This window comes from Ambystoma mexicanum, chromosome 9 (assembly GCF_040938575.1).
Source record: "Ambystoma mexicanum isolate Mex_15411 chromosome 9, UKY_AmexF1_1, whole genome shotgun sequence".
NCBI lineage: Eukaryota > Metazoa > Chordata > Amphibia > Caudata > Ambystomatidae > Ambystoma > Ambystoma mexicanum.
The window spans coordinates 244,312,426-244,338,872 of NC_090931.1; the positions used below are offsets into that span (position 1 = coordinate 244,312,426).

General features: G+C 45.0%; 1 protein-coding gene across 2 annotated transcripts in view; it reads right to left on the minus strand.

The window, feature by feature from the left end:
- The window catches only part of ROBO3 (roundabout guidance receptor 3), a 468,117-nt gene that overhangs the window by 387,593 nt on the left and 54,077 nt on the right, over positions 1 to 26,447 (minus strand). For both annotated transcript variants that reach the window (XM_069614542.1, XM_069614541.1), the window contains exon 2: positions 8,833 to 9,159. In XM_069614542.1, the coding sequence (XP_069470643.1) occupies positions 8,833 to 9,159 (327 nt within the window). The remainder of the gene's footprint in view (positions 1 to 8,832; positions 9,160 to 26,447) is intronic.

The following is a 26,447-nucleotide window of genomic DNA, read 5'->3' on the forward strand; positions in this document are numbered from 1 at the left end:
CCAGATTTGCAACTTTAAGCGCGTGAGTATGACCACTGGACAGTAATGTAGCAGCAGTCACGCGCCATTGGAAACATTTATGGCTAAGCGCCAGCCTTGTAAAAGTTGCACGGCCATATCAGCAGCGATTATTGGGATGTGGTTTGTATTGTCATTGCTGCACTGTTAGCTGGCAGCAGTTTAATGCACCTGTTGTGCTGTCATCAGCGGTGTGTAGCAGATAGGACTCGCAAACATGGTCCTTACCAACTTTTTTAGTAGAAATAATGTGTAAGTAACTATTTAGAAATATCTACATTTGGGACCTCAGCACTAGCGCCAGGCTGCTACTTTAGTGTGCGGTGCAAAGGCTTCTGGGGGATCATGCTCTCCTGACTCCTCTATCGGGAGGCATGGATAATGACTCAAATTCTACTTTGTTATAACTGAACTTGGGCCTTTCTGTGATGCCTCGTCGCTGTCAGTGGTCTGTATGGCATTATTGGAGGAATTTTACTTCAGTACATTGTGTTTCTCCCAAGATGGCGTTGCCTTCAATAGGCAGCCTCCAGTCATGACTCCGCCCCAGGCACCTGTAGAGGTACTTCAAGACGTCCAGCCGGAGCAACTTCGCATTGCTACTGTCTTGGTGGCCACGCTCCCTGAGTTCGTCCATTTCCTAAATTTTATCTACTTTCTTGAGAGTCATAATCCTTCATATTCCTTATCTCAGCCTTTTCTTTCTTCCCTAAACAGCCCCTCCATGGACATCCCGCGATCCTTCATTCTCCGCTGCATTCCACTACACCGCGGCATTCACAAGCATATTCCGAGCTGGGTATGTGACATCCATAGGGGGCTTATTCACTAGGAAATCATTCTCCAATGCTAACTTTGTTCCTTCCTTTTCCCGAAGCTGTCAAGCGGCTCCTACAGTTCACACTCACAGGCCACATCTCCTAGAGTGCGCTGCTCCCGCTCCATACAGACGCGACAACTTTTTTTGGGGAACAGGAATTTACCAAGCAGCCGGATTCACGTTCCTCCTTACCTTGCAGTAACTCCTTTACCACCGAACGGCAGAACCACATCCAGTGATCCACGCCAGTCTGGACCCTGAAGACCCTGCCATCGGACAGCACAAGTTTTCTCCCCCAGGAGGGTTTCCCTGAAAAACCCCACTCTGCTCCTGCCTTTCAGTCAGGAACAGAGAGCAGCTAACTAGGTAGATTTTCCTGTCTTCGAGCCTGCGGTGCCTGCAACAGGTTGGTGGTCTTAACATATTATTAAGTGCATGACACCATTTGTTTGCATATCATATCTCACAGAGCTCACAGAGCATACACTTTCTGAACAGACAGACAAGGGACCCCTGAAAAGTCGTTGTAAACGATTAAGTCTTATGAGATGTTGCTACAGTATGTTAAAATGACATTGTATAAGCCATGCAATAAGCATGAAAAACCGGTGGTTAGTGAAACACTAGTAAACTCCAAGCAGGACAGCTAGAGTTGATCCCTTGAAGACTGGCAACATTCAGTTCAGTTCTCAACAATTAAATAAAACAGCTCTTCCTGTCCCTTGAAACCCTTCCAAACGGCCCCAGGAAAAACCCCATCAATTTATTTCATCATACAAGATTTCATCGTCCACAAGAAACAGATTTTGAACGAATGTTTTTGGAAACAGAGGACATTTCCCAGTGACAGATATCAGCATGCAGAGATGTTACAGAATAAGCCAACTCCATCGCCCCCCTTCAAGTCCTTTGGAAGCCAGACCACAAAGAGATGGAATGATAAAATGTGTGTCTCATTCAAGGTACATTTCAGAGACGTGGTCATTTAACTTTTTTACCAACCCTAGAATAAACTGTGCCTAATCTTTCCCCAAATAGGTACGCTGTGGGTAGTAACGCCCACAAACATTACAGACCCAAACCGCTGACTCATCAGTATCAGTGCCAGTGAGTATGAAAACTATTAAAAGAAAGAAACGTGAAGCAAACATTAAATACACAGGTGAACAATGACAGGTGAAACAACCATTAATCAAATGTTAAAACAGATTTCACTATCTAGAGATGTGGCGAGTAAGGGTATTATTGTAATATACTACGCTCAGGGGCAAAAGTTCAGAGCTACTAGCCAACCACCAAAATGTCACTTGTCACCTCAATTCGATGTAGACACATAGCACACAATTTCTTACTCGCCAAGAGCCAAACTCGCTAGCGAATGGCTAGTGTTGGGTGCAAATTTTTACACGCTGCTATTCTATAACCAATTCAATCAAATCATGCAGTACCAGCTATCCAGATAAATAACATACCTGTCAAAGTTATTACCGTAACAATACTTAAATATTCAAGAGATAGTACATGCTTTATTTAATTAATTGAATGATTTATCAGTAAATCAGATTTGAAGAATGTACTCTTTTCTAGTGTATTTTTTCATTGATTCACTGTTTGCATCAACAGACCAAATTTGAAATGAGATTAATTTCAACAATATCCTCCGTTTACAACTCTAGTGAGCAATTTATTGCTTTCAGTTGCTCACGGCCTACACATGTTTCACACTTCCGATGATTAGTGTAGTCACGCACGCAATATGCTTCTTCTAGCTGTTGTACCACATTTCCATTCCTGCGTTTTGATAAACCTCTATTTTATCTGTTCATGGAAACCATGTGTCCACAATGAAACAGTGAGGTACTTATGTTTCTTTCTTAAGGGAATGATTTCTAATTTTTAGTTTAAAGAAAGCTGATCTAGTATTTCCTTAATGTGATAATCCCATTACTTTTAAGTCTGTTTATTTAGTATGTCCAAACAAGCCCTGTGCCTACAGACTGCTCCAGCACACCTGCTTGGTTGTACTAAATAAACAGACGTTGTATTGATTTATACTAATGGATCAAATAATTGTAAAATAGTTTAAATAATACCAATGAGAAATCATTCACTTAAGAAAGAAAATGACCTAAAAAGCTCCAGATTTCGGTATCAGGTAATATTATCCCCACCAAAAATATTGCTGTATATATGGTCATTGGGAACGCCATAGGTGATATTTTTTGGGGGGATAATTTGTGGGAGCAGGGGTTACAGGGGTGTCCCCGCACATTTCAAAATAATGCAGGGGTTTGCGGGGGTGTCCCCCGCAGGGTCCATGCCTCAATATCGCCGCACAAATATGGTGATATTTTTGTATCGTGATGTTTTCGCGGGGATATTAACACATGGAACCCAGATTTCATAGTGGAAACATGGTAATCAAGAACATGCAATGTTACGGTTTACCAAAACACAGGAAGTATAATTTGTTTTATGGTTCTGTAGAAGCGCATTTCCTGGGTGGCTAACTAAACACAGGCAGTATACTTTGCTCATTAGAATTATAACCACAGGATATTCCATATCCAAATGGAAGTAAACATTATTCTCATATTAACTAGACAATTCAAATGAAGATCATTTCAAATTTGGTTTCTTGATTTAAACAGTGAATCATTTAAATAATACACATGAAAAGAATACAATTTTCAGATTCATATTTATTGATGAAAACATGTAATTAATAAAATAAGGAGTGAATGTACTAACTCTAGACTATTTAAGTAATCCAAAATGCATTTATTTTATTTTTTTATTTTATTTATTGAGCATTTGTATGGCGCCTATACAGTCAACAAGGCATGGGTTGGGGGGACAGAGGAGAAAACAATACCGGTCCTACCAGGCCTTGTGACATTCGGATCGTGAAAGTGCATAAAGGAAGTGCAAGGGGAGGGGTCAGGTTAGGGAGGAAGGAAGGATGAGGGAGAGGGGGAGGGGGAGGTGAGAGTGCAGGCAGGAGGGGACTCCAGGGGCTGGACAAGTGCTGCAGGTAGACAAAAGGGCAAGTGCCAGGGGAGAAGGGGTGTCAACTAGTGCGAGTACGGGGTGGGCCAGAGTCAGTAGGATGGTCCGGGAAGGGTGCCAGAGGACACGGGATGGTTAAAGGGTATTGGGGGAGACTGTTCGAGGAGGGCCTGGCCCCAGTAAGACTCATAAGGGACCAGGGGACCAGTCACAATGGCAGGGGGAATTAGTAAGGGAGGTTGAGAGGGAAGGAGGAGGAGAAAAGGAAGCTTTTGAGGAGTTTCTGGAACTTAAGGAGGTCCGGCTCAAGTCTGAGAGGGGATGGGAGCCCATTCCAGAGGAAGGCTCCTGCCGAAGAATGAGATCTATGCCCCACTCTCTGCTCGGAGAAACGTTTGATCTGCAGAGAGTTGGAGCTACAGGACAGAAGGATTCTAGCAGGGAGGTATTTAGGGAGAGAAAGTTAGATGTAGTGAGGACCCAGCCCCAGAAAGCCCTGTGGATGATGCAGAGGGTCTTGAAAATGATCCCTGTGGCCACTGGAAGCCAGTGGGGGATTTTAGGGCTGGAGACATGCAGTCCCTGGCCGTGAGGATAAGTCTTGCAGTCCTTTTCTGGATAAGTTGAAGAGGGAGGAAAGAGGCAGATTGAGAAAGAGGCTGTTGCAATAGTCCAGCCTGGAGAGAACCAGAGCTTCTGGGGGAAGGTGAGGAAGGGGAGAATGTCTCTGAGGAGGTGAAGCTGATATTGGGCCTTCTTGGCAAGGTCAGAGATATGAGGTGAAAAGGAGAGAGAGAAGTCGTAGATGACTCCAAGGATTTTTTACCTCACAGGAGGGTGATGGGAGGGGGCAAAAGGAGGGTGACCGGAGAGTAGGAGGGAAGGACAGTCTGGAGTCCCAATGAGGAGGATCCCCATCTTATTGACATTGAGGCATAGATCATTAGCATAACACCGTGCCTGATTAGCAGTCAGGCAGTCAGGAAGGAGAGCAAAAGGAGAGGATGTAGATGAAGTAGAAGGGGAGCTTCAAGAAGAGCTCTGTGTCATCAGCATAACACTGAACATGTGGAGAGAAGGTGCAGATCAAATGGGCGAGAGGGGCAAGGTAGATGTTGAAGAGCCAGGGGAGAGGATAGAATCCTGAGGGACACCACAGGCAGAGAGTGAGGTGGGAGAGAAAAAGGGGCCCAGTTGAACCTGGGAGTGTTGATCAGAAAGGAAAGAGTCCAGTGGCCGGTCTGTGATGTCAAGGGTATCACAGAGCTGATATATGAGGATGGCATGATTGACAGTGTCGAAGGCAGAGGAAAGATCAAGGAGGATGAGAACGGAAGGAGGGTTTGAGATGAGGACATAGAACAAGTCTTCACAGATGTTCAGGAGAACAATTTCCGTGTCTCTGGCTGCTCAAAAGCCAGACTTGTGGTCATAGAGCCAGCCAACAGATTCAGTATGATGGATTAGTTGGGTGATGACCAACTTCTCCAAGAGTTTGTCCAAGAAGGGGGTAGTAGAGATAGGGAAACAATTAGCTGGGCAGGAAGGGTCCACAGACAGCTTTGTTAGGACTGGGTGCACAAGAGAGTGCTTTAGGGGTGGTGGGGATGAGCCAGTCGCAAAGGACCGGTTGCAGAACTCAGCCAAGGAGAGAGCAAGGAGGCAATGTTGTCCTTGATGGTTCTAGATAAGCAGGGAAGCACCTGTTCGGAGGTGACCTTTATAGGGCAGACTGTCTTGGTGACCTCTTCGGTGCTGTGGGTGAGAAGGAGGAGAGTAGGTGGGAAGGAAGGAGGGGGGCCCAGGGGAGGCCTGAGAGCAGTTGGGGGAGTACAGAGAGGGGTACAGGAGAGTGAGGACAGAATTCCCTGAACTTTGGATGTGACATGGGAGGCCAGGGCCATGCAAAGGAGACTGCAGAAAGATTGGTAAGTTCCTTCGAGATTTTGAAAAGTTCAGCCATGTTGTTGGTTGCCTCGGAAATGCAGGCTTGGATATGGGCCCACTTCTTGGAGTGGATGGAGAATCTGCATTGCCTTTGGAGCAGGCGACATGCCAGTTTGTCAGAGGATGTGCTAGAAGCCAATCACTTCCATTCCGCAACTCTGCACTTGCTTTTCAGCGAGGCAATGCCGGAATCATACCAACTATTGGACTTGGAAGCAGGCTTCCTGCAGATTCTCATGGCAGGGGCAAGGGTGTCAAGGGTATTGGAGATGGAGAGGGGAAGGTTAGCAAGGACTGAATCATGGGAGAGTCCATAGTCGGGGTGGGAGGGGGAATGAAAGAGGTGTCAAAAGCTGCTACTGACACACACTTCATTGGTCGAATGATGGAGAAGGAGACTGGCAGTGCAGGAAGAGGCTTTGCCGGGGAGCCCAAGAGCTTCAGATGGGTGTAGAGGAGAGCATGGTTATACCAGGAGAGAGGTGTAGTGAGAGGGTTAGAAAAAGGGATATCCACGGAGCGGAGAGCATCCAGGGTTTGCCCGGCTGAGTGGGTCAGACCAGAGGGAAGAATGGTGAGGCAAAGAGAGTCACAGAGGTTGCAGAAGAGTAAGGTGGCAGCATCAGGTGAGTCAAGATGAAAAGTGAAGAGAGAAGGTAGAAGAGGCATAAAGCTCGAAGACAAGGTGTTCAAAGGAGGAATAGGATTGAGTAGGATTGAGTGGGTATGATGGAAGCTGGCTATGAATAAGACTGTCTTCATGGAGCATGTGTTAAATTGTTATTATTATTATTATTTATTTTTATATACTGTACCAGTTCACCAGCATGGTGGTCTCAAAGCGCCTAAAGCTTGTCCGAGTTAAGGAGCAGTCTGTCCCACAACAGGCAGGGTAGAGACTTAATCTGCTGGAAAACATTGACTGGATAATTAGTGGGATTAAATAGAAGAAAACAAGGATTTGATTTGGCTGTAAAGGTGTGGTATTAATTTAGAATGTGTAATGACTGAAGACAAGAAACACAGTACAGTATATGTGTACCTATAAGGTTTGGATGAGTGAGGGTCTCAAGAAGTGGTCAGGCAAGTGTTTCATGGGCAATGTTTTTCTTCCAGGTAAAGTCGAGTTAGGTTGGCGGCCCAATGGCCTGGGTACCAGAATCCCAAGAGCATGTATTGCATATGTAAAGATCAATGAAGTGAGAAACGTAAAGTGAAAACCAAGAATGATAGGTTGGATGATGTCAAGGATATGGCGATGGTTCAGGAGTTGTGTAAATATTTTTGGAGGCCGATGGGTGGAGGATCAGGGGCTGTCCTCAAGATTAAGTCTCGACCGATGTTCTGCATGATGCTATGACAGCCTCTGTGAGCCAGCACATGTCCCAATGGTCCGTAGCCTACAGCTCTAAAGATGATTGGGATTTGATCCCAATGGTGCCTCACTAGTGGCTATACTGACTGAGGCTGATGGCAGTTGTAGTCCAAAATATTGGAGAGCTAAATGTTGCAGATTTCTTTTGTCTGTGCCTGTCATGACCAGCACTACCAGTATGCAATGTGCAGCATGGGTTGCACGTCTGGCACCTTTAGATGTTGATATAAACTGGTTTTGAAGCAAGCAGCAGACCACTGTATATCCAAGCAGAAATGACGCGTGGAAAAAGGTTTCCAGAATTGATTAAAAAACAATGTTTTAAAAAGAAACGTTAGAGTGTTTTTCTTATTTTTGTTTCATCTTAAATATCTGTAGACACAATGCCAGTTCCCCTCACAGTATGAGTGTTTCTTCACCCTGAGATTCTGACATGCCTAGTTTATTTAACCTTACAAATTGCTAGGATGTGGCTAGCTATCCAGCAACCCATTGCTGATGGCATCAGCAATCATCTTACAACAGGGGACTACAACCTTTGGCTCACCTGATTTTTGGACTACAATCCCCATCAGCCTTAGTCAATGGTGATGTATCACGCAAGTCTTAGTCTAAAATGTCTGGAGAGCCGCATGTTGCACGCCCTTCGGCTACAGGAACCTGAAGCTTGTGGAATGAATGGGGCAGTGGATAGAGAACGTACGACGACATAGGCTTTCCCTTATGGGGTAGGAAAGTGTCAAGAAAGGAAATCCCTGGTCGGAGGGCCACATTCTGCTTCAGACAGGAAATGACTTGCCACTTCGCAAAGACTTCCATCCCAACGAATCGGACACCCCTCAACAGTTCTTGTACACTTTGCATGTAACATCATTCCAACATTGCATCGCATATTATATTATCCAAATCTACCTTGGAAATACAATGCAATTATATTAACACTTTAGGACAAATCTGCCTCTTCCCTCCTGCAGAATTAGGGCTCTCTGGCCCTCATGCTGTCTCCAAACATACTTGCCCAGCTGCATGCCTCCCTCCCTGCGTTCGCAGCATCTATTTCCCGCTTTCCCATCCTCTTATTTTCCCCTAGTTCATTGTCTTTCCTCCAGCAGACTACAGTCTGGATAACTCTCGCGAGGCACCGTACACCACATCATGGACCACCATAGGCCCTCCCATACTGCTACGGTGGTGATTTACGGCAGTATGAAAGCCTAGTCGCATAACGCAAACCAAGCAGACAAATGGTCTCCAAGAGAGAATGGACGTTTCCCAGAATAGCTGATGTCTCTAAAACTCACGCAGCGCTGTGAACGAGGCAGTCACATGTTAACATACTATGCCATATGACTGACTATGCCATAGCTCTGCTCGCCTTTAAGGAATACACTCTTGTATAGAAAACTTTTTTCATTATGTTCTATAAGCCAGTGGGTCTCCTCTTCTACAAGTCTACAACTCCAAGAAAAACATTAGTCTACTTTCATCAAGCCATCAGATTTCAAATCATTTCATTCCAGGTTCTAGCATCAAACTGCACTATCCAAACCACAGCACTCACTCTAACCAAATACATGATGTGATTGCTTTGGACAGTGCTTCAAGGTGTGTGTATTGTGGTCCAATGGGCAGACAGAGAAGCTGTGTTGCTAGTAAGACTTACTGGCTACTTCCAGCGAAGCATTTCGGCTGTTAGCTTCTCCCAGGTAGTTCCTAGCTACACAGATGTAGACTCCTTCATCAGGCTTACTCCGGCGGCCGTGCACGATGCGCAGGAAGAAGAGGGAGCCGCTGGGAAGCAGCATGCGGTGCGAGCGAGGGTCCTCCTTGTCGGTTTCCACCCGCTCCCCATCCTTGTACCACTCAATGATGGGGGTAGGGCGCCCTTCTGCTTTGCAATTGAGTGTAGCAGGCTCCCCTTTGGAAACAATGAGATCAGAAGGGTGTTCCACTATCCGGGGTGGGGAGTCTTCAAGGCGAGGACGGGAACCTGATACAAGGAAAAAACAAGAAATATCGTTAGGAATGCAAGAAGTTTACACTCCGCTCTCATAGGGATTCAGGTCACTGCACACGAATTTCAAAGGAATTTAGCAGAAAACAAAACAATATTCCCTAGAACGTTGCTTGAATGACACAATCATGCTCTTTCCTGCAATTAGGCACCGGTCTTCCGGTAAAATCTTGTTTCCCAATTAATCGCGGACAAGGCGGCAAAAGTGGGACTGCTGTCTTGCTTGCACACACAGGCAGCTCCGCCCTCTTGCAGCTTGTTGACAAACACAGGCTTTCTCTGCCCAAACATCACAGCTCCGATAGTATGTGTGGTTTTCAGACTATTGGATGCCTCCAGGTGGGTTTCTTGTAACTAAGCATTGGGCTCGTTCACATTAAGATGAATTTATAAGAGGATAAACATATGGAAAAACTATACAAAAAGGTGAATCTTGTCACGGTTTTTCCACATTTATATATGCAATCACTTGGGATTATTGTGTCTGGGAAAGCAAAATCTGGTGAGAAATGGAAATCGAGAAAACCGGATAAAGATGACGGAGTACCAATAAATGAAGGTTAACATATATATAGGTTATTTATAACGCACTTAATGCCCAGAGGTTTCTATGCGCGGACCCAGGGATCGAACCTGTGTCACTCTGTGTAGTCTTGCTTCCAAGGCGAGCATGTTGCTGCTGACCTATCCCATTGATATAACCCATTGATTAGTATGCAGTCCCATATCGCCAATGGTGGACGGGGATATTCACAACCAGTTAGATCTTGGGTTGTGGGACAGAATCAATGGTCAACAAGTCTGTTCAGATTGGTTGGAAGGAGCTGTGTGTGCCCGCGTGGTGCACTAAAATTGCTACCTCTGTGTTGTACACCCTAATGGAAGATGCATACGTTTTGGCCAGGAGATAACTGCCGACCCGCCCCTCTACTCCTCTGTCACTAACTGTGCATACCAGGGGGCAGTTGTGGATGAATATGTGGTGCGCGGGCTATCAAGGGTTCTGGGACTTATGTGCCTTGATCCATGACAAGAGGGGTGTGGTGACAAGCCCCTCCACCCCATGAGATGGTACTACAGGACAGGGTTCAATGCAGAAGGTGTTGACCAGACACCTGTATGACCTGGTGCCTCTGTCCCAGCATGGATGACCATGACATGCTACTCAGTGGGTGGAAGCAACTCATGACAAGGCCTTCCATCAGTGGCTTCAACCAGTAGGACTCAAATTATGAAAATCTCTTTGTTGGAGGCCAGGGGCTTAGGCTATGTGTAGGGAAGCAAAATATTCCCAAGACGCACTCCACAGGCCAGTCACAGAGCAGCAGACTAAACAGAACACAGTGTCAACAGCATGGTATGAATTCTCTTAGGCCACAGTGTTGTGCAGCAGGAGCGTCATATCTCACCTCTCTGCCCTTTGGGTGATACTGGGACCAGTAGCCTATGCCACATTCCCCACCCCCTAGAGTTCCCAGTGTGGGGGTGTTGGTGGAGGCTGTAGAAGCAGCAAGTTATCAACCCCCTCCCCAGCCGAATTAACCCGCTTTGTGGTAGGGAGCCATGGCAACCAATTGACAGTCTGTGCCTCCCTCCACCTATGACATAGGTCATCCAGTAGCATAATGCACCCCGGGCTCCTTACGAGCATCCCTGCACCAGGTAATATTCAGAAACCCTTGTGCATCAAGCACCACATGTTTCAAGTGAACCCCCAGCTCTCAGAATGCAGGATCCCAAACACAATGGATCCTGGACGTCTTTTCTACATACCATCTGTGCCATATTGGTCAAAATGTGATAGATAGCAGTGCCCATAGCTCCACATATTTACCCCATACACTTCTGCTAAATTGTCCCGCAGACAGGCGTTATACATCATGGCCCCACTGCGCATTTCAGAGTGTTAATGACCACATGGCTTAAATATCCCAATACCATCAATATCTCCTTCAACATTTCTGCAATCATAATAGGACCCTCTGAGCCGTACTGCTCATGGTGTGGTTGACACTTTTCGGGTTGAAATGCAGGTCTTTTGATCTTAGGTTGACAACAAGGCCCTTTCTAGAAACCCAAGCGTTCTTAAATGTGTATATAACACACAAGTCCAAGATAAGCTTATTGGCTTGCTGCAATGTCATTTCCTTTCCATCAATTATTGTGCTCTATACACAGAAAATGCAAAATCTTGACCCACCGGTTGAATGCAAATAGCAGATGGAGCTTGTGCTGGTGCAGAAAGGAGGAGTTTGATCTAACCAGCTGGGAGGGATGCCTGCAGCCAGATAACAGTTGCCAGAGGAGAGGGTGCTCCACTGAAGCCTTGTGGAGACTACATGTTATGTGAACATGTATTTTAACTATATTGGGTGCTTATTACACTTGAAACTGAAGACAGAGGTCCAAGTATGACCCTTTTGACCCCCCACACATCTGTCAGCCTGAAGACTGATTCACGACAGATGCACCCCACTCTTAGGCCCTTCACCACCATCATCGATGTATCATAGAGCTGAGAAACGCTACTCTCTCACACAGCCATTCAGGACATACCCAGTTGATGATCTGGAGGAGATGGAGATGCCATCAATCGAACAAGTCGACTGACTGCAAATCATGAAATCAGTGATATAATCACTGACATCACGACGTAGCCACACTTAGACATGAACTACATAGCCATCCATTCACAAATCTACATGAACATGCATTAGCTCATTGCATATAGACACGAAACACATGCGACTCATGCAGGTAGATGACATACATATGTATAGTCACATTCTTCGCCAAAGCTGAACAGCAAGACACCAAAATATATGTACACTAGGACATATATCTACCTTGCCTAAACTAACCGATGTGAATGTCCAATAGGTTTCAGGGGCATAGCTTGGTTTTGTGATGTCACACCCAAATAAAATCGGATGACACACACTCAAAAGACAAGAAACTTGGAGAGTTCATGTTTTTCTATTGTGATCCCTGTCGTTTTGATAGATAATAAAGACAGTTATCTTTGCCCCATGGCTGAGTCGTTTGTTCTCGCGGTGGGGAGATTTTGATGGGCCTGAGTGTCTCTCTGCTGGTAATTGGGGTGGCTGCTATAGAGCCATGCTGCTACACCAAAACCACACGTGCCACTGTAAAAACAGACTGTATTTCATAAATTGAGACAGAGGCAGATAGAACCAAAGCTTCCTATCATTGTATTGTTCTTTTAATTTAAGGACTAATGCATTATAATGTTGTGGTGAGTATAAACTACACTGCTCTGCTCACAAGGAAGGATGGCTGGCGTGGGTTAGACCTCAGGAGAGCTGAACCCCCTGAGGTCATGAATAAGCCATGAGGACCCTGGCCATCCTCTGAGCACTCACTAGTAGGGATCCACACCAGAACACAAGGATCCTATTTCCAGATCAATTTCCGTCCCAGTGCTGCGTGACCTGCAGGGCAAAGGGCCCGAGAACACTTTATCGATGACACAAAGCATTTGATCTGGAAATGACTCTTCGTCGTGGGCCGGAACCTTGAGATAGTCAGCGGCCAACAACAAAGCAATGACCGGTTTTAAAATGTAGCTAATGTTACCATTCACCGATACTGTGCATACTGCACCAGTTCAACGTTTAAGACCATATGCTGTCTCAGTATAGCCCTTAATCGGGGGTATCCCACATACCCTTGCACCCACTATGGCATATAGGGAATGAGACTATTAAGGGGGTCCCAGATTGTTCAGAAGCATGTATTTGTGCTACGGTGGCTTGAATGGCAGGGATCCCTCAACACATTTTTCATAGATCCCTTTTCATTCGTTGTTACCCTACTGCCCTTAATAAGTGCACATGGTAAAGTACACATATGTTCAGGATAGCATGTGGGGGAAATCACCATAGACTTTATGAACCAAGGATTGGACATGCAAGCTAATAGTTCAGCATTTGAAAAAGAAGAGAGAGAAAGACATACAGACAGGCAGACAGCCACACAGTGAGTATATAGTGAGTAAAAGCGTGCAAGGAAAGACAGATTATTTAAAGAACAATCTTTAAGTCACCGGATTTAATTAATTTCGCACCTTGAAACACTTGTGTATAGGCACGTTGTAAATGCCTTATCATAACATATAAGGCCTGAAACACTTGTGTATAGGCGCTTATAAACGCATTATCATATCAAATCATTATATCATATCATATCATAGACCATGAACCTATGCGAAAACAGAGTGAAATGTAATAGATACAGTTTTCACTAAAAGAAACTAAAAACATATTGTATAAAGTGAGGCTTGGATTGCAAACAAATCAGATTGCCGGAGCAATGCAAGCCTACCCCCCCCTCATATTGTAAATAATGAAATATGTATTGGGTTAGTAGAGTGGGGAAAGAAATCAGTGAGTTAATTTGACGTGAAATTAAAAAAAATGAACCCAGCAAAAAAGCTCCAGGGTTCCTTGATTGGAAGATTTGAAGAGTTATTCTCCTGATTTATTAAAAGTATCAAAACATTTAGAAAAAGAGGGAAAGGTATTGAGCCCGAGGCAGCACGTCTTGCTGCTGTGAGGTTAGTGCTCAGAGCTCTGATACACATGGCATGCCTGCCCAGCATCACCTGGGTCATGCATTGCGGGCACACTGAATGAATATTCAAGGTCTAAATTTGCATACAATCAATGATGATTTACATAATAATTGGGATAATTTGCATGCTGGCAGGATTCCTTTAAACCTGTCATGTACGTGGCCCAATGCAAGCGCTAGAGGTCAGACGCGCAGGTGCTCCGCAATCTGCCCTGTATGCAAAGCTCATTAATGATTGCACTTTAATTACACTTAAATCTTGTTAGTTACATCGCCTGGTTCATGCCTCATTTTTAGAAGTAACACTGTTCGTGGCTCTTCTTGAACACTCTAGTATGGCTTTTATAGAGCTTAATTTGTACTAAAAAAATAAGTGCCAGCGCCCAAATATTTTCTACCACATCTGGAACAAATTGGGGCAGGCAGCTCCAGGACCACTTGTGCCACAATCCATGGCTGTGCCCCAAAGTGTCAACATATTTAGGGCATAATCTGCAACTCAGACCAGCTATTGTGGGTGATGGATGCACGGGTAGTTGTGCAATTGTGCAATTTATAGATAACAATCGCCATAAAATAACATACATACTGGTTAAAGGCAAGTGTTTGAGTTGTTCTTTAAACACATCATCACTGTTAACATTTTGCTCAATTCAAAAGGTGGCAAGTGGAACATGTTGACCATCTCACCAAAGAAAATACTGTAAACATGCTTTTCCCCAATGGAAAATTGATTGACAAATGCACGAAAAATCATTCCTGAACTGATTAACTTGCCTATCAAACACTGCAGAAAAATCAGAGGTGTATAGTTTGGCGCTCATGGCAGACACTCCTCTAAGGCAGTGGCCTTTTCTCTGATGTTGCTCCTGTGGTGGTGCTTCTGGCTGGTGACGGTCCTCTTATTATCAGCCCACACTGCAGTAGCAGAGCTGCACCATTGTCATGCAAGATGGCTGGTGCACCGAGCATTTTCACCTTCCAACTCATTGTTATCCATGAAAACTAGCACGCCCATCTGGGTCATTAGGTTCAGGAATAAAAATGAACCGGGCCAACATGAAGAGACCGTGCCCAGTGCACATTGTTGTTCCTTGGTGTGTGATAACTACTGAATGAGAGATAAAAATATACAGTTTCCAAAATACCTCATCATAATTAGACTGAGTCTGAGAAAATAAGTGCTGGGGCTGAGCCCTGGCAAACCCCCACACAAATTAAGCACTGGGCTTTTATCTGTTAACTTGTTCTCCAACCATGATTTGATATAATCACTTGGCCACGCAACCTCCTGTGATCCTTGTACACTTAAATCGTCCAAGGTAATATCATAAGGTTTTTCCTATAGCATACCATTCTGGATTCCCCACACCCTAAGCACTGCAGTATTAGCTGCTACTACACACAATTCATTCAATGTAATGACCAGGGAAGGATTGGCCTGGCTAGTATTTGAACTTGAGACAATCAGACTAGCTCAGTGGCCTTCAAACTGTGGGGCTGGTACCCCTGGGGGCCTGAGGGACCTCCAGAGGTGGCAGGGATATTGAAGAAGGGAGTACAATGACTGGTGATTTCGCCAGTACAATGACTGGCATCTGTGGGGCAGCTCAGCATCAATATTTGTAATCATGGGGGCTCAGCACAAAATAGTTTGAGTACAACTGGTTTAACCTCTTTGTTAGAGAGGGGAGCCCTTAACACTTAAGCTATCCTTCCTGAAGATACTTCACACAAGGCATTATTCATGGACAGAAGTATAGCTTGGAGAATGGATGCCCTTCCGATTTGGATGTCTTGCATTATCTCATCCATCCACTCCCTTCCCTTTGGTTGCTTCTCTCCTTAGCTCTTGGCTTCTTTTTTATACCCAGCCGTGGGTCTGCTCCTTATGCATTTTCTGGTGCTTTGTTATTGATGTGTATTGCGTGAACCGAGCCCGGAAGCAGCTGAGTACTGTACAGTAAGGGGAGAAGATCGCAGCTTCATGAAAGGCGTAGAAGGAACCCTGGGGACTTTAAAGTGGCAGTAAGGTGTTGCCTGAAGGGTTGTCATCATGTTTTTTATTAGATGCAGAAGGAAGGGGGTGTCTGATGTGGGAAGGTATGTTCTTCCTTACCCTGAAGTCAGAGCTAGAGAAGAGTTGCTTTCTCTCTTTCATTGCCCTTGGTTTCTAATATGGAGGTGGCTTGGCGCTTGAGGGTAAATTAACCTTCAGATATGTTGAATTGTTCTGCCAAGCAGGATGGGGAGTGCTGGTAATGGGATTGTACGTAATGTAGGCTGCCTTCAATGTGATTTGAGCTTTGAAGGGGAAGTCATTGCAGTTTTTTGATGATAGTTGCGATGGGCGTGAATTTCTTCTGTCTCATGATGAGATCGAGTTAAGTTGTATGGGACAACTTTCAGCTGAAACCAGAGTGGGTGTAGGTATCTCCTCCTGCCAGGTGGGAGAGAACCGGGCGTGAATGTTGATGAATGGCTGATTTTGTGTGGCAGGGGGAACTTGTAAGGAGCTGTTTGGGTTTTCTTAGCAATATGTATCCTGAATGAGAGGTGTGGTTGATGATGAGTTCATAGGAATTAGCGTGTGGGCTGACTCGTGGTGTGATGGCCTTGATGTTCCAAGCCATCAAGCAGTTCTGGACTTGCGTGTGTGTGGAAGGGTTCTCCAGTAGGAAGAGTGCTGCCTTACTGGGTAGGTTGGGTGCAGCCAGTCTGTATGAGGGTTTGTCAATGGTTCAATTGGTGTACGTCGTCAGTGCATTTGAGTTGTGTATGGTTAGTGTATTGATAGATCTTGATGTTAAAGTTGGCATGGAGTATGTGAAAGCGTGACTCCATAGAACTCTGGGTGGGTCTGCTCATCTTTAGGTGGTATGGGCTGTAAACATTGGTATACATTGCACAGTATGGTTTGGAAAACTAGATCCCAATTTGTAAAAGCTATCACATCCATGCAGGTAGAGTTTGCCTTTTTAGCCATGTTAATATTAACCCACAAATTCTGACCTGCCATCACTTGCTAATTCTCTACTCAACTCTCCTGTGTCTGCCCCAGTGTCTGGCAATAATCAACGACAGTACGGCGTCCTTTCATCGACAGGCATTTCAAACCTGCAATTTAAACGTGTCCAAAATGACGTTAAAGTTCATCGAATTTTTTTTGTGGGGGGGGGCAAATAAGTGGTTGGGGGGGTTCGGGTATAGTTAAAAATAGGTGCAAGAGGGGGGCATTCCCCCTGACTCCCCCCTCAAAATAAAAAAGAAATTCGATGAACGTTTTCGTTAATTTCATACAAGTTTAAATTGCAGACTTTGAAATGCCTGACGATGAAAGGACATAGAACCCACCACAACAGATGAACAACGAAACAAGTCAGCTCAGCCTTTCATCCTTGCAAGTTTCAGAAAACGTGCCCCCTAGTTTTGCGAAACATTATCATTTGGAATTCATAGCATTGTGAAACTGTGGGAACTCACTGTTGGGAACAGTGTTCACTTTGTGTGCAGGCATGTGATGCTGTCTGTTTGCCCGTGCATGGTGGGGACATTGGACGGCTCTGTCTGTGTTGAAGCAAATCATAGTGAGTTGGCACATGCACGTGCAATCTGTGCGTGAGTGTAGGTTATCTGTATGATGCAGCACTTGTCTGCATGGGTCTCTGAGTATACATGGGTGTTGGTATGTGTGCGAGTTAGCTACAATGGCGGTGTATGTGTGTGTGTGTTGCTAAATTCTCATGTGCCACATTCTGCCATGATAACAGTGGTAACACTTGAGTAGCGCTCTGTAACTTGATCTGCCTGGTGCCCACTGTAGCAGTGCACTGCAGTCAGCTTACTGCATTAATGAATCATTCCACTGCCTCGGAGACCCTGATGTGGATATGGTATCAGGTCAATTAATTTGGATCGTCTCCAAGAGCTCAGGTCAAATGGTAATTTATCATTTGGTGCCAAGTAACTCTTAATAAGAACCCAGCTGAGGGCAACCAGATAGCTAATGCCATCTATCTTGCCGGTGGGAGCGGCATGGTACCAGAAAGCTGCTTCCCGTCTCGGTCAAAGGGGCAATATATATTTTGCGTTTATGTGGATTTTCATAAGGGAATAAGTCATGCAACTATGGCTTCTTGAATTGGCTTATATGGTCAGGATCTGGTGGTTGCAAGTCGACAAATGAAGACCAAGAGTTCCGTTGAGTTGAATTGAGTCCAAAATTGTATTTTGCCGTGCGATCAGACCTCATCACGACTGAAATGGCAACGAAAGAGAACAATCGTCCACTTTCAGTTGACAAGCCACGCATGTCACAGCGTCCCCTAGCACCAAGACCTGGAAGTTCACCTCCAATTCACAGCTGCAGAGCAAGGCACTATGGGTAATCAGCCCTATAAGGCATGCTTGCATGTGTGCTCCACATGAGATTAGTGTCATTGTCTTATAGGGCAGCATTGTTGACTCTTTGGGACATGGCTGCTACGTGGCACTCTGAAATGGCTGCTGCCTAATATTAGTGGTATGGTAAGGAATCCCTATTGGAGGAAAGACCTGAAGCCCCTCAGCGGGCAGAGATAGGCAGGCGAGCAAAGTGGTCTTAAGCGGAGACCAGCCACCCGTATGAGTGATAGCGCAAACCCATAGCAGGCAAATTTCTGATATTTTCCACCTAGCCGCACCGGAAGCAGATATATAAATAACAAAAGTCCTGCGAGCGGAAGTTAGAGATGAGGCTGCTTCTACACCCTTTTCCTGTTGCTGTGGAAGCCATTGATTTGCTTTGTGGTTGCTTAAAGGTCAAAGGGCGGTTGAACTCATAAAGATTGATCAGAATGATCCATAACCCACCCTGTTTTGAAAAATGCCAGGGGAGGAGGACTGCCTTGCTCACAAATGCAGGTGCTCATTGCTCGACTGGCAAGGCACCTGGGGCATTCAACTGAGGCTTGTTTGTACAAGAGTTGGCGCCCGCACTCACAGAAAGCTTTAACCACACACGTCGCCGGCTAATTTGAACATTCAAAATAGGTGCAATGAAAAACGGATGGCCAAGGTTGCCAGCGCTCACAGCCAAGTCCAAGGAAGCGCATTTAGCTTGTGCTATGGGACATTTGTAAAAACGTGTTTTCTGCATGCGCTGCCAGTCGCGTGGTACAAAGCTGCCTAACAGGTAACTGAGAGCATAACCCTTTAAATTCTTCGGAGCCAAATTATAAGCAGCCAAAAATGAGACAGGCCCTTGTTTGTCGCCGGAACATGTTTTCATTACCTTGTTGTTCTGTGATGTGTGTTTTGCTGGTGCAGCGAATAAATGTTACAATAAAAGGGTTACTGACCCTTTGCATGATGTTACTAAACACACTTTCATGACTTGTTGCAACAGTAGCCAATTGGTGGGTGCTGCGACACAAATATGGTTGCACTATTGTGGCGATAGTGCTGAGAAGTAGCTACCAGCAGCTTGGGCCGTAGGAAATCTTGGGACACGCAAGAGCACAGAACTGGAGGATCTCAGTGAATGGGAAGGAATGCACGGAAACAGCAGTGTGTCACCGCAGAGGGCCTGATGAGGGATGGACATATTCCTAAAATGAATGTGAGATTTATCAGGCTTGAGAATATCTTGCAGAAATCTGCCCGAGGGATTCTATGAGGCATTGAGTTTAAACTAGAGCCCATTCGATGTTCCAGAGGGTGAAGATAATTCCATACACGGTGGCCAGGATCCAGAATTCATCCGGGGTGAAAGTCTTATATTCGGTCCCCAGTGAGGCATTAGAGCAAACCTATCTGCCCTGCGGTGGTAATCAGTAAAGCTGAAATCCAAGAGTCCGATAAACGCGGTGGGTATTGATCGGTTTGGCTACCATAATGATATCATTTATCAAGATTGTCTTCTCGGAGGAGGCCGGCTAGAGATTCATATCGGCAGCTTCAATTAAATGTCTTTGCTGTTCAGTTTCTTGGCTGCATGCAGCCTCCCCACAAGGCCCAAGCCGCAGGTACTCTAGGCCCAGGGCAGAAACGAAAAATGAGAGGGAGACAGCCCCTAAAAATTAGGTGAGAGGCTCTAGTGGTCCGACACCAAGAGACGTAGACAGGATTTGGGTCAAACTGAGGGCCTCTGACTTGTGGGGTCCCCATGATTATCAGGAGCTGCAAGGGTACCTGCTTCCTCCCTGTCTGAGATAAAACGTCTTACCTTTCTCAGCCATAGATTGACTGCTCCAAAAAGTCAACATCTAGGCAAGGTTCTGCTCCTATGCCATCTTACACCACTGCACGTGTCTAGAGCTGTGTAATGGCTGTTCATATGCAGCGGTGAATGGAAGCAGAGGATCCATTGCAAACAAGATCCTCAAACTTGTTTTGCTCATTTGCTGAGCACTGACCATAGAACAACCTACATATTATGTTCAAAAATACCGGCAAATGGCTGTTCCCCAATATGTATTTTATTGTATTGTTTTTCTTTAGTTTGTCAATTAGTGGCTTAAGGGAACTGACACATGAACGCGCATAGAGATGGGAAGAAACGGATAGGATGGATGTGTGTTGAATAGTGGGTACATTTATCTTTCCAGGTGAAAAAACATTCAGGAAGAGATACATTTCCAGGAATTTGGGAATGGGAGATTTGGGGAAGAAGGGAAGTTAATGGGGTTAATTAGGAGGTCAAATGTGTGCCGGATTTGTATGAATTTCGTGTGATGTCTCTGGATGATTCACAAAGATTTGTAGATCCATTTTCTGCATATTCGCCCAAGCCCAATTCTCATTTAACCCCTCTGATGACATTTGAGAAGTAAAAACAAACATATTTTAAGAGAACATATCCACTCAAACCTCTTAAAATCACTTGTTTTGATTATTTCAAAGTATGAATAAATATATTGCCTGATAGATTAATCAGATGCTGCTCCTTTTTCATCAGAGTGAAGAAGTGAAGAAACAATATTTTCTTAATCGTTGCCATATTTTGCAAATCCCTGTTTTACACGTAAATAATTACATGAATCATCATGTAATTATTTGCGTATAAAACAGGGATTTGTCCCTGTTTGTCGAATGAGGATTTGAGGGCAGAATGCCACGCAAATCCCTGTTTGATGAATGGGGATTTGCGGGCAGAATGGCACACAAATCCCTGTTTTACACGCAAATAAATCCACGAATCAGGGCCATATTATATAAACCTGGTCACAGCACACACCTATCATGATGGCATCGTTTAACAACCTAGTGGGTCAACACAATTGGTTCACTTATCTACCAAGAATGACGAGACGTAATTCAGACGTTAGTCATTAACTTAGAATGCATTCCCAGGTTGACACTCCTAGTTCCTTTCTTCCCCATAACCTCATGAGAACATTTTGATTAGACCTCCTGGGACAATCCTGGGTCATGTGGCCTGTTCTGTGATTTAACATGGCATATCTTAAGATATTATTATAGCCTTATCGACCTCGGCAGGGTCATTATTGCTTAGAATAATGACCTCTCTCAAGGTCTATAAGGCTATTACCACATAGTGGTAGTTGAAATACTTGTTTTGGAGTTTTCGTGGTAAAGTAAAATCGTGACTTTATTCGTGAGTCAAGTAACCAGGCCAAAGTGAATTAGTAAATTCAATTTGGTTTTATTTTTCAGAGCTTAAATAGCAAGGTTGTCTTCATACATTTTGGATTTTAATTACAAACTTGGTTAAACTCGAGCGGGTTTATAACATGAGCATACATTAGGCCTCCTGTCAAATTAAACAGCTTATCTATAAAAAGTTCAAACCATATTCCTATGTTTTAGCATTCTCTCTGGTGTGAGCATCTTGTTGAAAGAAGCCTTGCCTGGAAATTTCATGTGAATGCAGTCAATGCTAGTAGTTATTGACTGCGCTCTGAACATTCTGATTTGTTGAGAGGAGCAGAGATCACTAACGATCTCCATATGGTAACATAAGTGAGAGACCAGGCCCACAACCAAAGCGTGGATTTGGAAGAGAGCATAAAAAGTATTGTTGTGGAAAAACAAATGAGTGAAGGACTGGTGCAAGAATTCATGACACCACAGGCAAAGTTCCATTTCCTAGGCATTTTTGTGCCAATTTCCGTGCCGCCCACTCTTCCTATGGCGTCAGATTGGCTGCATCTGGCGCCAACATTGTCCTTGTCACGCCTTGTGCCCGTAGGCTGGTGACACCATAGGCGGCTGGCTAGTTTTGCTTTGCTGTATACCAGGACCTGAGCGAACCAATGAAATTAAGGCAACCCCTAGAACCACCATTGCTCCTGACCAATATGTATTTTTTTCCGCACATTGTGTTTTTCAGGTATATCAGATCACCTGATTGAGACGGCTCACTCAATTACAGGGGCCGCCCCCTGGCCAGTGTCATATATTGGGGGAGGAACCTAGCGCTCAGAACCCAGAGCCTCATTAGCGACACTGAAGAGCCGCCACAGAATTACCAGGAGTCGCTACACCATTGACTCCACATGTAGCCGCAGCCCAACCACCCTACTGTGATCCGTGTACGCTGTAATGAGCCCGGGAGAAGACCTGCGGCTCGTGTTGGGTTCATTAGCAGCTTTCAAAGCTGCAGGGACAATACGGAGTCCAGTTCTCAGTCGCCATAACTGGTACCAGAAACCCAGCCTATAGACCTCACACTCCAGGCCCCATCTTAATTGCACACGCCTCCCTGCCTTTAACACCTCTGCGCAGAATGATCAAACACAATCAGTGGTCAAAATGGGCGGGAACGGTTGAGAGTGGTTCTCCTCTACTTTTTTAAATTACGTTTTACAGTTCCGATACTTTTATTTTGAAATGAACCCATTCCGGAATGGTTTTGTTTTAAAGTAAAAGTGTAGGAATAAGTTGAAACGTGTACCAAGTTCCCTTAAACAGCAGGTGCATTATTCCTTGTGTTTGCCATACTGAGGAATGGAAACGGGGTCCTGCTGGATCTGAGAACTGCTGGGTTGCTGTTATTTTTCCAGTGGCCTGCTTGCAACAAAGCCCATTCCCGGGGCGAGGCCCCATCATAGTCCTGCTCCCTCAGTAATTAGATAGTACTCTTTTGCATTTAAGCAATTTAACGTGAAAATACTGCAGGCACGGCTGTGTGTGCAGTTAATGTTGTTTTTTTCCTGTGTCCCCACCCTCCTTGAGCGCTTTGAAACACTTGCCTGTGTATAGGCGCTATATAAATAAACAATACCACCCCAATACCATACCAGGGAGGGATGGCATTAATCTTTAGTATGCCCTATTAGAGGTGAGAATTGTGGGCGATTAGAAAGGGGAGGGCACATAAAGCCGCATGCAAGGTAATGGGGGTTGTTTAAAATGGATTTTACATTTTCTTTCACTGTGTTTCTTTCAGCCTTTGCACAGTGGTGGGGTTGTAATGGGGGCAGGGTGTGCTTCTTCTTCCTGATAGATTTGATCCATCAGTGGTGATGTTTGGATACCGAGGCTTGAGCCTCATTACTCCATCTTCCCGGGATGAGTAACTAGTCATGGGTTACTGTGTGGACTTGTCACAGTAGGGCTGGTTTCACAGGTTCTTTGGCCGTGCCGTGATGGGCCACGGGTAGCGGAGCGAGCGCTTGTTCTTCTTCTTGCCGATAGATTTTTATCCATCAGTGGTGATTTTTGGATACCGAGGCATGAGCCTCATTATTCCATCTTCTCGGGTTGAGTATCTAGTCATGGGTTACTGTGAGGACTTGTCACAGTAGGGCTGGTTTCACAGGTTCTTTGGCCATGCCATGATGGGCCGCGGGTAGCGGAGCGAGCGCTTGTTCTTCTTCTTGCCGATAGATTTTTATCCATCAGTGGTGATTTTTGGATACCGAGGCATGAGCCTCATTATTCCATCTTCTCGGGTTGAGTATCTAGTCATGGGTTACTGTGAGGACTTGTCACAGTAGGGCTGGTTTCACAGGTTCTTTGGCCATGCCATGATGGGCCGCGGGTAGCGGAGCGAGCGCTTGTTCTTCTTCTTGCCGATAGATTTTTATCCATCAGTGGTGATTTTTGGATACCGAGGCTTGAGCCTCATTCTCCATCTTCTCGGATTGAGTATCTAGTCGTGGGTTACTGTGTGCACTTGTCACAGTAGGGCTGGTTTCTTCTCGGGTTGAGTATCTGTTTCACAGGTTCTTTGGCCGTGCCGTGATATCCAGGTTGGGAATTTGTATTGCCCGTGGGAGAGAGTGACCAGCAGGAAACATACTTCCACTACTTCTTTTTGTGCACGTCAACCACTGACCACAAGGCAGGAAGAGACTAGTGGCCACCGATGTGTCGGCAAATGAGAGTTTCGGGCGCACACATCATAACGAACACAAGCTAAAACAACGTCTGCAATAACGTGCTAGCTTCTAACGGTGCAGATTCTGGTTTCAGCGCACAGCAATAAGACTCGGGTGAGCTGACCTCTGCACGGTGCATCCGCAGACCGAGCCCGCAATTACTGCCGGCGCAACAGCCTCACCTGTGCACAGATAATTCTCACCAGCCCTTTGCTGCCAACCGCAGACGGGATTCCCAGGAAACCTTTGACCTCTGAATTACCACTCCTCAGGGGCTGGCATTAAGGGCTGGTCTAAGTGACAGCTTGTTGGCGGCCCCTCACAGCTGTGTGGAACATGCATGGTCAGCTGTCCACACACGTGACCCCAGGTCACATGGCGGGCAGGGCTCTGAGCAAAGGAAACAGGGGGTTATGGCAGAGACTAGGAAGCCCCCCTCGGCATATATCCCACGCAAGTCCGCGGATCACCACACAATCCGCGTGTTCCCCTTTCTCGGATGTCTTCGGGCAGTAGAACACATTCAAGGGTTAGAAATGCAAGAACGGACTGTGACACAAAATGTCACATGCTCTGATGTTTGACCTCGTGTGACTGAGCCAAAAAACAGGCCTGGGGGACCAATACAAATGTGGCCAATGATTGCAAACCACCAATAATTAGCGTTTGATGCAAACTGAGAAAAACCAGTAGGGAACATGTTTGGTACATTTAGTGGCAAATATTGCCTGTCTACGTGGCTACACTTTGGAACTCCTGCCCTCCCCCACCCCCCAGTCTTGAGATCCGAGCCCTCCTACACAGTATTCCGAAAGAGACTGAACACCTACCGATTTCATTAGCAGCCTTTCCCACTAACCATTTGTAACATACGAAGCTGCAACCAGTGCCTAAACACCCACGGGTTAATTGGGCTACACAAATGAATAAATAAATGAATAAATGCTAATAAATAAAATTGCCCTATCGTCCTATGGGCCAGTGCAAGCCCATTCATAAGGATGTTTCATGAGAAAACTGCTGTGCCATGTTGGGCCCCACCGAGCCCTTCAGGTCTGGCTTATAAAGTGTAGGATATATGTGTGTGTGTGTGTGTGTGTGTTATAAAGATGTTGCTATTATCGGGGTGTTTATCAAATATTCTCGACTGTCTAAGTATGTGCTTTTAAATCAAACAGGTGAAAACCCTGTGAGTAGTTGTGAGATTGTGTCAGGTGTCTAGTTATGAAGGCTTGTGATGGGTGGTGTTATATGTGTATGTGTAAATACCTATGGATATTTGTGAGCATGTGGTCAGCATACATCTCTGCATGATGTAAGCTTGTAATAGGTGTATGAATATGAATGTCTGCGAGCTTGTGATAGATGTAAGTCTATAGATGTGTGTGGGCTTGTGGGAGGTGTATATCTATGAGTGTGTGTGTTTGCTTGTGATATGTATACATCTCTACAAGGTGTGAGCTTGTGATAGATGTAAGTCTATACATGTTTGTGGGCTTGTGGGAGGTGTATATCTATGAGTGTGTGTGTTTGCTTGTGATATGTATACATCTCTACAAGGTGTGAGCTTGTGATAGATGTAAGTCTATACATGTTTGTGGGCTTGTGGGAGGTGTATATCTATGAGTGTGTGTGTTTGCTTGTGATATGTATACATCTCTACAAGGTGTGAGCTTGTGATAGATGTAAGTCTATACATGTTTGTGGGCTTGTGGGAGGTGTATATCTATGAGTGTGTGTGTTTGCTTGTGATATGTATACATCTCTACAAGGTGTGAGCTTGTGATAGGTGTAAGTCTATGAATGTGTGTGGGCTTGTGGGAGGTGTATATCTATGAGTGTGTGTGTTTGCTTGTGATATGTATACATCTCTACAAGGTGTGAGCTTGTGATAGATGTAAGTCTATACATGTGTGTGGGCTTGTGGGAGGTGTATATCTATGAGTGTGTGTGTTTGCTTGTGATATGTATACATCTCTACAAGGTGTGAGCTTGTGATAGATGTAAGTCTATACATGTTTGTGGGCTTGTGGGAGGTGTATATCTATGAGTGTGTGTGTTTGCTTGTGATATGTATACATCTCTACAAGGTGTGAGCTTGTGATAGGTGTAAGTCTATGAATGTTTGTGAGTGTGTGATGGATGTATATCTATGAATGTTTGTGAGCTTGTGATATATATATATTGCTACATTGTTTGCGCTTGTAACAGGTTTATACTTATGAATGTTATGAATGCCTGTGAGCGTGTGATCATTGTAAGTATATGAATGCCTGTGAGCGTGTGATCATTGTAAGTCTATGAATGCCTGTGAGCGTGTGATCATTGTAAGTCTATGAATGCCTG